This window comes from Gigantopelta aegis, chromosome 5 (assembly GCF_016097555.1).
Source record: "Gigantopelta aegis isolate Gae_Host chromosome 5, Gae_host_genome, whole genome shotgun sequence".
In the NCBI taxonomy this organism is placed as follows: Eukaryota; Metazoa; Mollusca; class Gastropoda; order Neomphalida; family Peltospiridae; genus Gigantopelta; species Gigantopelta aegis.
In genome coordinates, this window is record NC_054703.1 from 26,073,475 (window position 1) to 26,091,304 (window position 17,830).

At 41.8% G+C, this 17,830-nt stretch overlaps 1 protein-coding gene across 1 annotated transcript; it reads right to left on the bottom strand.

Moving 5' to 3' along the window:
* Positions 1-3,520: 3,520 nt before the first annotated feature.
* Positions 3,521-14,282, bottom strand: LOC121373033 (glycine-rich cell wall structural protein-like). Its single transcript, XM_041499476.1, has 7 exons — positions 13,076-14,282; positions 12,599-12,667; positions 11,029-11,274; positions 9,593-9,694; positions 8,243-8,414; positions 5,612-5,623; positions 3,521-3,720 (listed from the first exon to the last, which is right to left on the bottom strand). Exons 1-5 carry the CDS (start codon positions 14,280-14,282, stop codon positions 8,293-8,295), a joined length of 1,746 nt encoding a protein of 581 aa, XP_041355410.1. The 3' UTR covers positions 3,521-3,720; positions 5,612-5,623; positions 8,243-8,292.
* Between the last annotated feature and the right edge of the window lie 3,548 nt (positions 14,283-17,830).

Below are 17,830 nucleotides of genomic sequence, written 5' to 3' on the forward strand. Positions count from 1 at the left end.
AACACCCATTTGGCAAATAGCTCTTCTTTCGCTGAAAACCACTTAAAAGATGCGTCGCCATTATTCGCCCTCCAATCCAAGGACAGTTTTCCCGCTCTTTTGTTAACTGTCGCTATAATGCGCGAGTCGTGTTCATTGACAGAGTAGAAGAATGTAGCGACACAGTGTGGAGTATAGATGTTACCACATTATTCTCTTCATTTGAATATTTATTTTACATTTAAGTGTTGTTTAAGCACACGTTACATATGTCCCTTATTCTGGACACAAGTAGCAGTAAGTTTTCGAAGCAGTGTAGCCTATGTGTATTTGTTTGTGTTGGGACTGGCCCACCCAGGAATTTATATTCGCGGGAAACTCATCCAGATTGGGGAGGGGTTGGGGTAGTGCACGGGGCACATTAAAGCAACACTTTTTTAACGTGCACGGCGAGTTACTTCCCTCTATCAGGGCCGTAGCTAGGATATTTTGTTGGGGGGGGGGGGGGGCAACTGAGTAGTTGATAGTCTAAAACTCCTTTTCTTTAAGTTTCTATAATGCTTTCCGAATTTTTTCGGGGGGGGGGGGGGCAATTGCCCCCCTGCTAGCTATGGCCCTGTCTATGTAGCAAATTTAAAATGGCGGGGATATTTGTTAAGTTGTCGTTGAAGATTTATTTTTGTTAATAATGATGCAAGTACTTAAATCTGGATTTTGTGAGTACGGTAGGTTATACATTATTGGTTTGTGTGTCCATTTGTTGCACTATTTCTGTTGAGAAACGGTTGAAACACGGTGCCACACGTTTTGAATACCAGCTATATTAAGGGTATTTAAGAAGATCCGGACGTAGTAAAAAAACCACACTTAAACGTCACTCCGGACTAGGGTTGGGCATACCCACACTGTCTCTGCCAGGCGAATATAAAAGGTGGTGGTGGGAAATGAGGTGTGATTGGGGAGGCATGCCCCCCCCCCCCCCCCCAGCTCCGCCCATACCCCGGATAAGCCAGTGTCTGTGTAAGTGATGTTCCGATGATCGATTATAATCGAAAATTGATCGGACTGGCTCTACCGATATGAAGGTCGATTATTAAAATCCATAATCGATTGTGTGGGAAAATGTTAACTCTTAATTATTCTTCCGGTTTAGATGGTGGAATTGATGTGAACATGTTGGCGTTTGTGTTTGTCTTCAAGTATACATATGTATTCATATGAATTTAAATTCGCGGGAAACTCACCCATATTGGGGAGGGGTTTGGGGGTACCCACACTATCTCTGCCAGGCGAATATAAAAAGGTGGTAGGGGGAAATGAGGGGTGACTGGGGAGGAATATGACACCCATTAATCGATGTGTATTTTTGTGCTGGGGTGTCGTTAAACGTCGATTCATTCGTTCATTGTATACTTATAGAAAAAATATGTTAAATAGTTAATAAAGGTAAAATTAGCCATTTGTAGGGGCAAGATCCCGATGAACACGGCATTAGGTGCATGATCCTTATAAATCAAATCTTTCTAATACTCCTATAATTCTAACCGATTGTGTTATCGAAAATAGATGCCAAATGATTATACCTGATGATCTTTGATGGAATTCCAACCGATTCCAAACACTAGTCTGTGTAGGGGGATCCTGGGGGTGGGGGGTGGGGGAGGGGGACCAGTGATTCCGTCAACTCTGCAGATGATGTGAACTTGATATGCGTTGTCCACACCCACATTTCGCGGAGAAAAGCAAATTAGGAGCTGCGCAATATGTGGCCTCAGAACACAATTAATTTCGCTATAAGTCTTCAATGTCAACAAGTTACACATGTTTACAAACTACATGCTCTCTCCCCTGTCACTTCAGTCAAATAGGACAACCAAATGGGAAGATAACTGTAATCTGAGGCCATGTAGGTCACAAAATATGCAAAACATTTTATCTAGACCCGTAGTTTAAAAAAGAAAAAGTTAAAATTTGGTGTAAAGTATCCAATATCATATTAATTAACGTTAAATTTGTTTTGTTTAACGACACCACTAGAGCATATTGATTTATTAATCATCGGCTATTGGATGTCAAACATTTGGTAATTTTGACATATAGTCTTAGACAGGAAATCCGCTATTAGTAGCAAGGGGTCTTTAATATGCACCATCCCACAGACATGATAGCACATACCACGGCCTTTGATATACCAGTCGTGGTGCACTGACCGGAGTGAGAGAAGTAGCCCAGTGGGCTCACCGACGGGGATCGATCCCAAACCGACCGCGCAACAAGCGAGCGCTTTACCACTGGTCTACGTCCCGCCACTTAAAAGAAATAAATAATTGGAGACTGGTGTCCCTCAAGGCGCTATTCTTGGCCCGCTAGTATTTATTATTTATATAAATGATTTGCCCTTGTATGCCAAACACTGCTCAGTTGGCATGTATGCCGATGATGCGATTATGCACACACTCTGTAGCAACTTAATAGAAACAGAGTTAAATCTTCAAGTTGATTTATTAGGCATTCAAAAATGGTGCACAGATACAAATAAGGCTCTTAATTGTCAGAAAACAACTTGTATGCTAGTAAGTACAGCATATAAAATAACACTGTAGCACTCAATACAAAGCTTAATACAATATGATCTCAAAATGTTCCTGGGCCCGTGCTTATAAAACCTTTTTAGAGTCCAGACTCAGTCTCTAATATTAGACGTCACACACATACATTTTGTATGGCGTTGTCATGGCATTACTGTCTCAGACTCTATTAGAGTCTCGAGTCTAGACTCTAAAAGTTTTATAAGCACCAGGCCTTGTGTATATATCTTGTTTGTTTTTGTTTGACGACACCACTGGGGCACATTGATTAATTAATCATCGACTGTTGGATGTCAAACATTTGTTAATTCGGACTTGTATTCATCAGAGAAAACCCGCTACATTTTTCCTAATGCAGCAAGGGATCTTTTATATGCACTTTCCCACAGACAGGAAAGCACATACCACGGTCTTGTCCAGTTGTGGTGTACTTGTGGGAAGCCCCCCCCCCCCCCCCCCCCCCCCCCCCCCCGCCATGGAATCGTGGGCTGGCGAAGTCAGAGCCCGAATCCATGGTGGGCGTGCCTGAACCGTAAGGATGTGAGCACGTTAATACAGTTCCCTTCCCTTCCCTGGTGTGAACGATGAAAAAAACAAAAAACAGTAGCCGAATGGATTCACCGACGCAAGCACCTCAAGCGAGCGAAGCACTATTTTACCACATACCCCATTCGACTCTGCATTGCGCGAAGATATGGCCTTGATTATGTGTTACGGTTTTGTTGTTCAGATTAAATCAAGCTGCCAAGAAAGGTTTTTTTTGTTTGTTTGTTTGTTGTTCACGGGAAACTGATCCATACTGGGGAGAGGTTGGGGATACCCGCACCGTCTGTGCCAGGTGAATATAAAAGGTGGTAGGAGAAAATGAGGTGCGATTGGTGAGGCATGCACCCCCAGCACCACCCATCCCCCGGATATTGCACCTTTAAATACAAACAACAAACAAAAGCGGGTTTCGTTCATAATATATTTGAAACAACAAGAAACACGAGGAATGAGGGAATACTCCCTGCTGAAAAAACTCTATATATTCCCTCTGGGACCGGGGTATCTGTGTTGATTCGCCGTCAATATTTACAATAATGTAGATTTATCAGTTGATAACGACCATTCAGGTAAGCTGGTTGATCAAAGGTGACCTATAGCCCCGACCCTATAACAAATAAAACAAGAAATGTGAAAAAAAGAAGATTAAAATAGCTTTGCAGTAAACGACAATATATTACTGAAACTAAATTAAAAACACCGATCATGTAACTTTTTTATTATCACAATTTATTTAATTATTACCATCGTCATTATCATCATCACCGTCGTGGTCATCATCATCATTATCATAATCATGATCATGATCACCACCACCATCATCATTATCACTTTCATTATTTTTATTATTGAATTATTATCATCATTATCATCATCATCAGAATCAGAATCAGAATCATCAGAATCATTATCATCATCAGAATCTTCATCATCATGAACACTACGACAATCATCATTATCACTTTCATTATTTTCATTATTGAACTATCATCATCATCATCATCATCATTATCGTCGTCGTCGTTGTCGTCGTAGTCATCCTGAATTTAATTATTATTAATGTATTTGTCCATCATTATATCATCACCACCTCCATCATATCATTATTATCATCATCATCAGCAGCAGCATCAGCATCAGTAGCATCATAATCATTTCATCATCATATCTTCATCTTCATCATCTCCATCATATCATCATCATCAAAATCATCATTATCATCATCATCATCAGTTTCATTAATATTCACCATCATCATCATCATCATTAGTATATTACCCTTTGAAGATAACACACGTGAAATAGCATTTTATTATGGTATCTAGTTCAGATTCAAGCACGCTGTCCTGGACACACAATTTGGGTCCCAAGACAAATACTAATTATTAGAGTGAGGAAGAAACCCACCACACAGTCTGCGTCTGATTAGGAGTAAGCAGTTGTTGTAGTTGTTTTCTAACAGATATGGTAGCACACACCTGGCGTACACACACACACACACACACACACACACACACACACACACAGTTGCAGAATTATTAACTGTACTATTTACATTGGGGGTCTTAGCCTTAAATGGTATTAAACGATTAATTCAGGCGCGTGTGCAGGAATTTAGCAAGGGAGGGTGTGTGTGTGTGTGTGTGTGTGGGGGGGGGGGGGGTCCAGACTGTGTGGACCGATGTTTATGGGGATACGGGGTCGAGCCATGCTCCCCCGGAAATTTAGTAGGGGGACGTAGGGGGACTAGAGGTTTTTAGGAAGGTGGTCGAGTCAAGCTCCTCCGGAAAATTTATTGAAAAAAGAAAGAACATTTACTCGAGGGGGGAGGGTTCGACCCCCCCCCCCCCCTCCAAACCTACACACGTCTCCTACACACGCGCCTGTAGCTATTGAATATTCAAGCATATACTAAATGTCCAAGCACAATAAAATGGAGTTAAAACTAGTAAATAAAGCACTACTCTATTAACTACAGGGAGCAAAAACGCAGAAGCAACAACTAGTCAAACGAGAACAGAATAAATGTCATGCACCTATATCGTTATAGTTTTGTTTTGTTTAACGACGCCACTAGAGCACATTAAGTAATTAATCATCGGCAATTGGATGTCAAACATTTGGGAATTCTGACTCGTAGTCATCAGAAGAAACCCGCTACATTTTCCATTAGCAGCTAGGGATCTTTTATATGCACTTTCCCACAGACAGGACAGCACACACCACGCCTTTTGACCAATTGTGTTACAATGGTTGGAACGAGAAAAACCCATTCAGTTGAATGGATCCACCGAGGTGGTTCGATCCTGCGACGAAAGCACCTCAGGCGAATGCTCAACCGACTAAGCTATATTCTGCATCTCTCCCCCGTCAATATACTTTTAAAAAGAGATTTTCGAATTTTAAATTTAACGTTTGCCCTATTTGCCCTCATTGTTTTATGTGGCGTAGGTAAAGACTACTCATACTGAAGCTAAAAGCAGATAAACTGTACTTACAGTTATCCATTCCTAGACCAATAACAAATACATAAATAAACAAAAACAGATTGAACATTGAGAGAGAGAGAGAGAGAGGGAGAGAGAGAGAGAGAGAGAGAGAGAGAGAGAGAGAGAGAGAGAGAGAGAGAGAGAGAGAGAGAGAGAGAGAGAGAGAGAGACGGGAGGAGCCGAAGCAGTGAGAGATGGGAGAGAGACAGAGGGGGAGGGGGGGCAGAGACAGAGAGTGATGGGAGAGAGAGACAGAGGGGCAGATATATATAAAGAGAGGCAGAGAGAGAGGGGTGGGGAGGGAGGAAGAGAGAGAGAGAGGAAAGAGAGAGAGAGAGAGAGAGAGAGAGAGAGAGAGAGAGAGAGAGAGAGAGAGAGAGAGACACACACAGACACAGACAGACAGACAGACAGACACAGACAGAGATAGAGAGAGGCAGAGAGAGATGGGAAAGAGAGAGAGAGAGAGAGAGAGAGAGAGAGAGAGAGAGAGAGAGAGAGAGAGAGAGAGACAGACAGACAGACAGACAGACAGACAGACAGAAAAACAGACACAGAGAGAGTGTGCGACAAAGATAGACATTATTTATTATCATTACAATGTACTCGCCTATATAATATACATGAAATGAAAGTTTGATCAATTTTTTTCCCCTTTAAATTATAAACAATTGTTAGAAAAATTCTATATTATAATAAAATTATATGTTATATTATATATTGAATTCTAGTATCCTATTAGTAGTATCAGGGTCATCGGTACTACTATTTTAAAAATAATTTATTCCATTTAAACAAAAAGAAGAAATGGAAAAGAAATAATATAATAATAAAATATAATAATAAGATGTTAAAAAATAAAAGTTATGATTTCTATCTGTAAGGCTTCAGTGACGTCGGAATATGTGGGGTCTCGCTGATACGCCCTCCTGCCTACCCCCCCCCCCCCCCAACACACACGTTTTTGTTCACTTTAATATTAAACAGAAAAGCTACATTATCTTAAAATGCACATACTTCATGCATATTTAAGAAGGTAAAGTAAATTTTGTTTTATTTAACGACGTCACTAGAGCACATTGTTTTTTTAATTTTATCATCGGCTATTGGACGTCAAACTTATGGCCATTACTTACGGATCCCAGTCGAGGCATGGGATTTTTAATCCAGATACTGACTCCAAACCCTGTGTGAGTGCTCCGCAAGGCTCAGTGGGTAGGTGTAAAACCACTTGCACCGACCAGTGATCCATAACTGGATCAACAAAGGCCATGGTTTGTGCTATCCTGCCTGTGGGAAGCGCAAATAAAAGATCCCTTGCTGCTAATCGGAAGAGTAGCCCATGTAGTGGCGACAGCGGGTTTCCTGTCAAAATCTGTGTGGTCCTTAACCATATGTCTGACGCCATATAACCGTAAATAAAATGTGTTGAGTGCGTCGTTAAATAAAACATTTCTTTCTTTTTTCCACGAGTACTCGAGTACTCGGGCAGGAGCCGAGTCTAGCAAGACCCGTACAAGATGGAATATAATGATCAGCTATAACACAACGGACAATGTAGGACAATAATTTCAGCAGTAAATAATCAACGATGTAAGTTGCACAATAATTATATGGTCATGCGCTTGTTTTTCTTTTAAAAACGGGCCGTTCGTCCGTCACGTCACTGAACACATCAACCGGGTTTCTGAATGCAATACAATGGCATGATTTGACATCCATGTTCAGCGCTGTAATTAAGATGCATAATGCTGTTTTAGTTTATTCCTCAAACTCATCATCATCGTGTGTAAGTGTCAGGTACTCGAGTCAGGGTCGAGTTTGACCCTCGGGTACTCGAGTCCAATATTTTGGACTCGCGGAAGCCTACATAGAATAATTAATGGTAGTGTGTAACCTAAAAGGCAATCATTGTAGGTCTACCACTCTGGATCCACGAAAGAATATAGACATTTTGAGACGAATCTGTAGATAAAACATGTCATTATTTATTGCTTCAGCTAGGAATTGGCAGGTACAAAGAAACTCGGAATAAGTACCACTAGTAATTCCAAATCGTGGCGCCAGTTTTGAGACTAAAATAGAATTATTTCGAACCTGACGCACCTATTATTAATAATCGTCGACGTTTGTTCCAAATACACCACTCAATCAAATAACGTAAACGAATGATACGACGTAAGGAATGCCACGAAAACACGATAATAGTGAATATAATAAAAAGGTGTCAATCATTGCGTACATTATATAGGAATTTTTTTTCTAAAATGACTTTAATCTTAGTTTGGTTTTGGGTTTGTTTTTCTTCTTTCTTTGTGTGTGTGTGTGTGTGTGTGTGTGTGGGGGGGGGGTTAATGGAGGGGGGGGGGGGGGGCGGTTGGTGTTGTAAATCATAACATTTCCTTGGTTTATAAAATAAACAAATTAGTAATTAAAGAAAACAAAACAATTAAAAAAACAAAACAAAAAAGTTTAAAATAAAGTAACATATAATGAAATAAACTAACATGAAACAAAATTAATAAAATTATGTAGTTTATTTTATTTATTTATTTATTTATTTATTTATTTATTTATTTATTATCGTTATTATTAGTATTTTTTAATCATTCATATAGGTAGTAGTATTTACAGACTTACCGCTAGATGGCCCTGGTACTGGATCTATCTTATTTCCGCTTCCGTAATAGTTAAAGCCACCACGTCGTCTGGGTTTGCCAAATCCCATGCCGCCACCGCCGCCAAACATGTTCATCATATTTCATCCATCCACCACCACCACCAGATCCCCCAGCTGCACCCGGGGTACGTTCTGTTGGAATAAAAAGGAGTTATTACTCTATATGAAAGGAAGGAAATGTTTTATTTAACGACGCACTCAACACATTTTATTTACGGTTGTATGGTGTCAGACATATGGTTAAGGACCACACATATATAGTGAGAGGAAACCCACTGTCGCCACTTCATGGGCTACTCATTTCGATTAGCAGCAAGAGACTTTTTATATGCACCATCCCACAGACAGGATAGTACATACCACGGCCTTTGTACTCTCTATGAACTTGCATCTCTGAAGAAGACAGAGTCGAGAGACAAGGCTACGAATTTAACGCGGTGCTGTGCATGTACAAAACAAAACAACATAAATTCAGAATGCCTCGGTCATTTTGGGGGTTTGTTTTGCGGATTTCTTTCTTTCTTTTATAAATTATATATGTACATACGTACGTACGTACATACATACCTACATACCTACATATATATAGGGAAATCACTAATATATATATATATATATATATATATATTAGTGATTTCCCTAGAAATTTGGCAAGGCATGGTAGACCAAACACTTTTGGGTCATTTTCACCATTTTCGGGGCACTTGTTTTTCATTAAAAAAAAAAAAAAAATAATTGAAATAAACATTGATGTAATTTATGTGCTTGCTTTAATAAATGAATGGCAAAAGATATAAAAGGCATATTTTATTAATTAATAATACCTTTTTGGGTGTTTTATAAAGGCAATTTTAGAATTAATTAGTGAAAAAGGCTTGTTTAATCTGAGGGCAGCATGGTGCTGAGTAAGGCAAGATGGTGCTAGACAAAACAAGTTCGGGAAAACACTATATATAATATTGTATATGTATACATACACACCACACGCACACACATGCACACACACACGCACATACACACACAGAGAGAGAAAGAGAGAGAGAGAGAGAGAGAGAGAGAGAGAGAGAGAGAGAGAGAGAGAGAGAGAGAGAGAGAGAGAGAGGGAGGGAGGGAGAGGAGGGAGGGAGAGAGAGAGAGAGAGAGAGAGAGAGAGAGAGAGAGAGAGAGAGAGAGAGAGAGAGAGAGAGAGAGAGAGAGAGAGAGAGAGAGAGAGAGAGCGAGCTCTGACAGCTGATTCCACTTTTAAACTTAAAAATGGACATCCCCCTCTATCCCCCACGTTAAGTACTACCGTGACTATTGTAACTCACTCGGTGGATCCGGGGCGTCGATCCCAAAAATCTGCATCATCATCCTCATTTGCATCATCTGGTTCATCATTTCACTCTGTGGCGCGTTCCCCATTCCTCCCCCTGAAAACAAACAGTCGTGTCCGAATTACAGACACTGCCCACACTCGCCAGAAAGAAAAGAGGTATAGCTTTAAAGGGACATGCCTGAGTTTGCTGCAATTTTTAAGATGTTATCGACTAACAGAGACTTTTTTACGATTGTAATTGCATATCAATTATATTTTTCTGCATAAAATATTACTGTATATTAAACGTGTTTCTGACCGGTTAAATAGGTTAAATTTCATTTTATTTCATAAAATATTGTTTTTTCGTACGTACGAAATTGTTTGAAGACAAAATCCAGTTTGGGCTTCTTACAAATATTAAGACGACCAGAAACACGTCGAATATACAGACACTGATATCCTAAACAAGAAAATGTATTTAATATGTAAGTTTAATCGTAGAAATATTTTATTAGTCGGAAACATCTTACAATGCAGCAAACTCAGGAATGTCCCTTTAAAATTTAACTTTATTTTATACAATAAAATTAAAGCTAGACAAAAAATATTAGGAGATGACATTACGTATGTTTTCATTCCCAGTAAAAGCTATTTCAATTTTTTATTTAAAAAAAATATTGAAATTTTTTGCATTAAAATTCCTTTGAGCTAAAAGGAAAACAATAGTATTACGAGTTAACTCCCTTGAATAGTGATAATTTTAAAGTTTTAAAGGAAACATGCCTTACTAAAAACTAACCACTAGCAACTAACCCACTGTCCTGGACAGACAGCCCAGATAGTTGAGGTGTTTGACCAGGACAGCTTGCTTGAACTTTAAAGGGACATTCCTGAGTTTGTTGCATTGTAAGATGTTTCCGACTAATAAAATATATCTACGATTAAACTTGCAAATTAAATATAGTTTCTTGTTTAGAATATCAGTGGCTGTATATTCAATGTGTTTCTGGTCGTCTTAATATTTGTAAGAAGCCCAAACTGGATTTTGTCTTCTAATAATATTTTAGGAAAATAAAATGAAATTTAACCTAGTACAAATATTAAAACAATCAGAAACACGTTTAATATCCAGCCATTGACCTTTTTTGTAGAAAAATATGTTTAATATGTAATTACAATCGTTAAAAAGTCTCTGTTAGTTGATAACATCTTGAAAATTGCAGCAAACTCAGGAATATCCCTTTAATTGGATATAAGCAATAAATTGAAATGCAATGAAATGGAAATATGTCATGTACCACTATTATAATTCCTTTCAGAAGCAAAATAATATCAAATTAATATAACAAAACACTAAAACTAAAATACAAGTATTTCTTTATAAACACACTATAATTAAACACATCAGTTTCTGAATGCGATTTATGCATAAATAATTATTCAAACCTCCGAATCCTCCGAACCCTCCTGCTCCTCCGCCTCCTCCTCCGCCTCCTCCTCCGAGCATCTGCATCATCTGTGACATAGGATCGGTAGCTCCGCCCATTCCGCCAAATCCTCCACCCATTCCTCCACCCATTCCTCCACCCATTCCTCCCAATCCACCGAATGGTCCGCCCATTCCACCGAATGCTCCGCCCATTCCACCGAATGCTCCGCCCATGCCCATTCCACCGGAACCTCTCGCGCCAACTGATGAATATATATAAGAATTGTTCTAGTTCTTAGTAGAAACATTTAAAGCTATTGGCCCTCTAAATTTTACTTAATTATTTTGTATTGTTTTCGAAACATTTTGTAGATTTTTTAAGATTGTAAGTTTTTGCATCTATCCTTGACAATGTTTGTGCCTCTGGAACAGTGTTTATTATTTATTTATTTATTTATTTATTTATGTTATTATTATTATTATTATTTAAAACAAAAAGATCTGTGAGTACTTCCATCTCAACATTCACATATTTGTTTACCGTTTCCCGATTAAAACATTTATATTAATAAATTAATAATTCGTAATTCTGACACGTTATCAATAGAAGAAATCCGCAAAAAAAATTTTGGTAATGCATCAAGGGATCTTTTATATGCACTTTCCCCACAAACAGGATAGCGCATTCCATGGCCTTTGATATACCAGTCGTAGTGCACTGGCTGCATTTAAATGTCTGCAGATACGTCGGGTAGTATGACCTAAAATTCATTTAAGGTCTTTCTTGGAGATGAGTAAAAGATCACCAATTGCAAACAATTTTTCGTCTCCAACATACTTATGATTGGTTGCTCCACGGTGATGACCGGGTCACCACAGCCATGCCATCCAATGAAATAAGCAAATAAAAATGTATAACTCCTGAACTGATTGCTCTGTGACGTCACAGGTAACTGCAAGCGCAAGTGCGGTAAATACGTTTAGTTGGAGAAGTTGATTAAGGTTGTTTTTAACCTTTGGTTTTAAGGATATGTAAGAAATAGGATACTACTACTTTTGTGTCGCCCCCAGTGGCGTAGCGTGGGCGGGGCCACAGGGGCGCTTGTCCCGGGCGCAAAATTCTGGACTGATGGAAGGGACTGGTTAGGGGGCGCAATACTTGCCTTGCCCCGAGCGCTGGCAACCCACGCTACGCCACTGGTCGCCCCCAGTGTCAGAGAATAAAAGCCTAGACTTGTACGTACGTGGGGGAGTGGGGGTGGAGGTGGGGGGGTCGTGGTGGGGGGTGGGGGTGGGGGTGCGGAGAGGAGGGGGTGGGGGGTGGTTAGTGGGACGTAGCCCAGTGGTAAAGCGCTCGCTTGATGCGCAGTCGGTTTAGAATCGATCCCCGTCGGTGGGCCCATTGGGCTATTTCTCGTTCTTGCCAGTGCACCACGACTGGTGTATCACAAAGACCGTGGTATGTGCTATTCTGTCTGTGGGCTCTCTGAGACCATATGTCAAAAGTACCAATAGCCGATGATGAATAAATCAATGTTCTCTAGTGGTGTGGTTAAAAAGAGTAAACTTTAACTTTTGTGTACATACGTGGGGGTGGATCGGGAGCGTCACCCGTTATCAACTGGGTCAACATCATCATCATTGCTGGATTCATACCTACAGGTACCAAAACATATAATTTAAAAAAAAAACAGAAAAGAAAAAAGAAATGCATAAATAAATATTCGTAAATATATTCGGGCATAATCGTTGTGTATTTACATATTCTTACAAAACATCGAATTTTCGTAACATCTCGTTACCACTTGGATGTTATTTTTAAATACACCTCCCCAAACCCCACCCCCCACAAAAAACACCAAAAACAAACATTACAAACAACATCAAAAAGAAATACTAACAATAAAGCCCAACCTCTGAAGCCATATTCTGGCGACCCCCCACCCCTCCGGAAAAACAACAAGAAAACCCCCAAGAAACGAAAACAAATCAACAACAACAGTAACAATAACAGCAACAACATAATCAACAACAATCTAAACGCAATTACTCTGTTATACTTACCACCGCCTCCGCCGCCTCCGCCGCCTCCCATTCCACCTCCCATATCGCTCCCCATCATGTTCCCCATGTTGCTTCCCATCATGCTGCCGCCCATACCGCCGTCCATACCGCCGCCCATACCGCCGCCCATACCGCCTCCCATGTTGCCGCCCATACCGCCTCCCATGTTGCCACCCATACCGCCTCCCATGTTGCCGCCCATACCGCCTCCCATCCTGTTTCCTCTGCCTCTTCCCATCTCGCTATCCATCATGCCGCTTCCCATATAGTCTATGCCGCTTCCCATATAGTCTATGCCTCTTCCCATCTGCCCCATGCCTCCACTCATACCGCTTCCCATCATGCTGTCCATGCCTCTTCCCATCATGTTGTCCATGCCTCTTCCCATCATGTTGTCCATGCCTCTTCCCATGCCTCTTCCCATGTCTTTTCCCATCATGTTGTCCATGCCTCTTCCCATGCCTCTTCCCATGTCTTTTCCCATCATGTTGTCCATGCCTCTTCCCATGCCTCTTCCCATCATGTTGTCCATGCCTCTCCCCATGTCTTTTCCCATCATGTTTCCCATGCCTCTTCCCATTTCTCCCATGCCTCCACGCATACCGCCTCCCATCATGTTTTTACTTGTTCCGCCTCCCATCATGTTTTTACTTGTTCCGCCTCCCATCATGTTTTTGCTCATACCGCCTCCCATCATGCTTGCCATGAACCTTTCCATTTCTCCCATGCCTCCACGCGTACCGCTCCCCATTATGTTTTTACTTGTTCCGCTGCCCATCATGTTTGCCATGGCCCTTTCCATTTCTCCCATGCCTCCACGCATGCCGCTCCCCATCATGTTTTTGCTCATACCGCCTCCCATCATGTTGCCCATGCCTCTCCCCATGCCGACGCCTCCCGTCGTCCCTCTCATGTTTCCTATGGCTCCTCCCATTCCTCCCTTGCCTCCTACCGCACCTCCTTCAATCTTTCCACCCCCGCCTCCTGCAGTCCCTCCCCCTGCACCTCCTCCGGCTCCGCCTTCATACTCTCCTCCCATGCCTCCGCCCACGCCTCCTTCAAACTCTCCTCCCCCTGCTCCTCCCGCACCGCCTCTTGTGGTTCCTCCCATTATATTCCCCGTACCTCCTCCTGTTCCGCCTCCTCTTGTTCCGCCCCCTCCTCCTGCTCCGCCTCCCATGACTCTCCTCATCAGATCGGCAAACATATCGCCCCTCATTCCACCTGTGGACTGGCCCCATCTTGTCGCCCGTTGCGTAATCGGCGCCTGGCGTGGAATTCCGGTAAATATTTGTTTCTGATTTTGGGCTAGCGACAAAGATACTGCAATAAAAAAAAAAAAGGTAAAATGAATTTCCTTTGAGGAAGGTGTTGTTGTTGTTGTTGTTGTTTTTTGGGTTTTTTGGGGTTTTTTAAATAATAATAATTTTGATTTATTAATCGTCGGCTATTGGATGTCAAACATTTGGTAATTCTAACATAGTAGTCTCAGAGACGGGATAGCACATATCACGGCCTTTGATAAACCAGTCGTGGTGCACTGGCTAAAACGAGATATAGCCCAATTGGCCCACCGACGAGGATCGATCCTAGACCGACCGCGCACCAGGCGAGCGCTTTACCGCTGGGCTACGCGACGCCACCTTGTAGTCTTAGAGAGGAAACCTGCTAGGTGTTTCCATTGGTAGCAAGGTATCTTTGATATGCGCCATCCCACAGACAGGATAGCACATACCAAAGCCTTTGATACACCAGGCGTGGTGCACTGGCTAAAACGAGATATAGCCCAATGGTCCCACCGACGAGTATCGATCCTAGACCGACCGCGCACCAGGCGAGCGATTTACCACTGGGCTAAAAAAAAAAAAAAAAAGGAAAATTTGTTTTATTTAACGACGCCGCTAGAGCACATATATTTTTTATCTTATCATCGGCTATTGGACGTCAAACATATGGTCATTCTGACACTGTTTTTAAGTTTTAAGAGGAAACCCGCTGTCGCCACATAGGCTACTCTTTTACGACAGGAAGCAAGGGATCTTTTATTTGCGCTTCTCACAGGCAGGATAGCACAAACCATGGCCTTTGTTGAACCAGTTATGGATCACTGGTCGGTGCAAGTGGTTTACACCTACCCATTGAGCCTCTGCGGAGCACTCACTCAGGGTTTGGAGTTGGTATCTGGATTAAAAATCCCATGCCTCGACTGGGATCCGAACCAAGTACCTACCATCCTGTAGACCGATGGCCTAACCACGACGCCACCGAGGCCGGTCCACTGTTACAGAATGTGTCCGTTACAAGAGGCTCGACTGTTGTTGGTTCAAGTGGCCGGTTACGTGACAGACGTTTCGTGATGGACCTGATAAATGTTGTCTAAAACTGGCAGCGTAGCCTCGAATGTCATGTTTCTGTCAAACGTGTCACGTGACCACGTGGAAGTCGTTTGATATTGAGACCGCTATAGTAATTCCATTGAAATAAATAGGCGTGCCACCCCCATGACGTTTTTTTGTTTGTTTTGTTTTTGTGTGAAATTGCCATAAGGAAGGAAGAATTTATTATTTTTAATGATGCACTTAACACATTTTTATTCAGGGTCATATTATGTCTGACAAATTGTTATGGCTAATGTAGATTGAATGCGGCCCGTGCGTGCGGTCCTATTAAAATACAAACATCGTAATACAACTAAATAGTTTTAATGAGAGGGGGCGTAGCCTGGTGGTAAAGCGCTCGCTTGATGCGCGGTCGGTTTGGGATCGATCTCCGTCAGTGGACCCATTGGGCTATTTCTCGCTCCAGCCAGTGCACCACGACTGGTACATCAAAGGCCGTGGTATGTGCTATCCTGTTATGGGATGGTGCATATAAAAGATCCCTTGCTGCTAATCGAAAAGAGTAGCCCATGAAGTGGCGACAGCGGATTTCCTCCCTCAATATCTGTGTGATCCGACGCCATATAACCGTAAATAAAATGTGTTGAGTGCGTCGTTAAATAAATCATTTCCTTTCTTTCTTCCATCATTAAGAGCGTCTAAACTGGATGCGTGTGGTGCATTTGTCTGCAAAATGCATGCGTCCAGCCGCAATGAAATAATCGTATATGGACATTAAGAGCGTCTAAACTGGATGCGTGTGGTGCATTTGTCTGCAAAATGCATGCGTCCAGCCGCAATGAAATAATCGTATATGGACATTAAGAGCGTCTAAACTGGATGCGTGTGGTGCATTTGTCTGCAAAATGCATGCGTCCAGCCGCAATGAAATAATCGTATATGGACATTAAGAGCGTCTAAACTGGATGCGTGTGGTGCATTTGTCTGCAAAATGCATGCGTCCAGCCGCAATGAAATAATCGTATATGGGATGCGTGTGGTGCATTTGTCTGCAAAATGCATGCGTCCAGCCGCAATGAAATAATCGTATATGGACATTAAGAGCGTCTAAACTGGATGCGTGTGGTGCATTTGTCTGCAAAATGCATGCGTCCAGCCGCAATGAAATAATCGTATATGGACATTAAGAGCGTCTAAACTGGATGCGTGTGGTGCATTTGTCTGCAAAATGCATGCGTCCAGCCGCAATGAAATAATGAAATAAGATCGTCTACTGGATGCGTGACATTTGTTAAGAGCGTCTATAACTGGATGCTGGTGTGGTGCATTTGTCTGCAAAATGCATGCGTCCAGCCGCAATGAAATAATCGTATATGGACATTAAGAGCGTCTAAAATGCGTGTGGTGCTGTCTGATCCAGCCGCGTGTGGTAAGAGCGCTGGATGCGTGTGGTGCATTTGTCTGCAAAATGCATGCGTCCAGCCGCATGCATGTCCAGCCGCAATGAAATAATCGTATATGGACATTAAGAGCGTCTAAACTGGATGCGTGTGGTGCATTTGTCTGCATGCGTGTGGTGCATTTGTCTGCATAAATGCATGCGTCCAGCCGCAATGAAATAAGAGCGTCTAAAATGCGTGCAAAATGCATGCGTCCAGCCGCAATGAAATAATCGTATATGGACATTAAGAGCGTCTAAACTGGATGCGTGTGGTGCATTTGTCTGCAAAATGCATGCGTCCAGCCGCAATGAAATAATCGTATATGGACATTAAGAGCGTCTAAACTGGATGCGTGTGGTGCATTTGTCTGCAAAATGCATGCGTCCAGCCGCAATGAAATAATCGTATATGGACATTAAGAGCGTCTAAACTGGATGCGTGTGGTGCATTTGTCTGCAAAATGCATGCGTCCAGCCGCAATGAAATAATCGTATGTTATGGACATTATGGTGTGCATGCCCAAAACTCAGACGCAACACGTATATGAACCTTTAACACCATACATATAATGAGAAGAAGTTTGTTTTGTTTAACGACACCACTAGAGCAAATTGATTTATTAATCATCGGCTATTGGATGTCAAACATATGGTCATTTTGACACAGTCATAGAGACGAAACCCTCTACATTTTTCCATTAATAGCAAGGGATCTTTTATATGCACCATCCCACAGACAGGATAGCACATACCACGGCCTTTGATATACCAGTTGTGGTGCACTGGCTAGAGCGAGAAATAGCTCAATAGGCCTTCCGACGGGGATCGATCCTAGACCGACCGCGCATCAAGCGAGCGTTTTACCACTGAGCTACGTATTATAGTCTACAGATAATGAGATGGAAAATCCCTGGCGCAATTCCATGGGCAACTTTTTTTTATCAGCAGCAAGGGGTCTTTTAACCTGGCTATTAA

Coding starts and splice junctions, on each gene's coding strand:
- LOC121373033 (XM_041499476.1), bottom strand. CDS start 14,282: ATGTTTGCCGATCTGATGAGGAGAGTCATGGGAGGCGGAGCAGGAGGA. Junction 11,275..12,598: donor CGCTCCCGATCCACCCCCAC/GTATGTACACAA, acceptor TATATTCATCAG/TTGGCGCGAGAGGTTCCGGT. Junction 9,695..11,028: donor AGGGTTCGGAGGATTCGGAG/GTTTGAATAATT, acceptor GTTTGTTTTCAG/GGGGAGGAATGGGGAACGCG.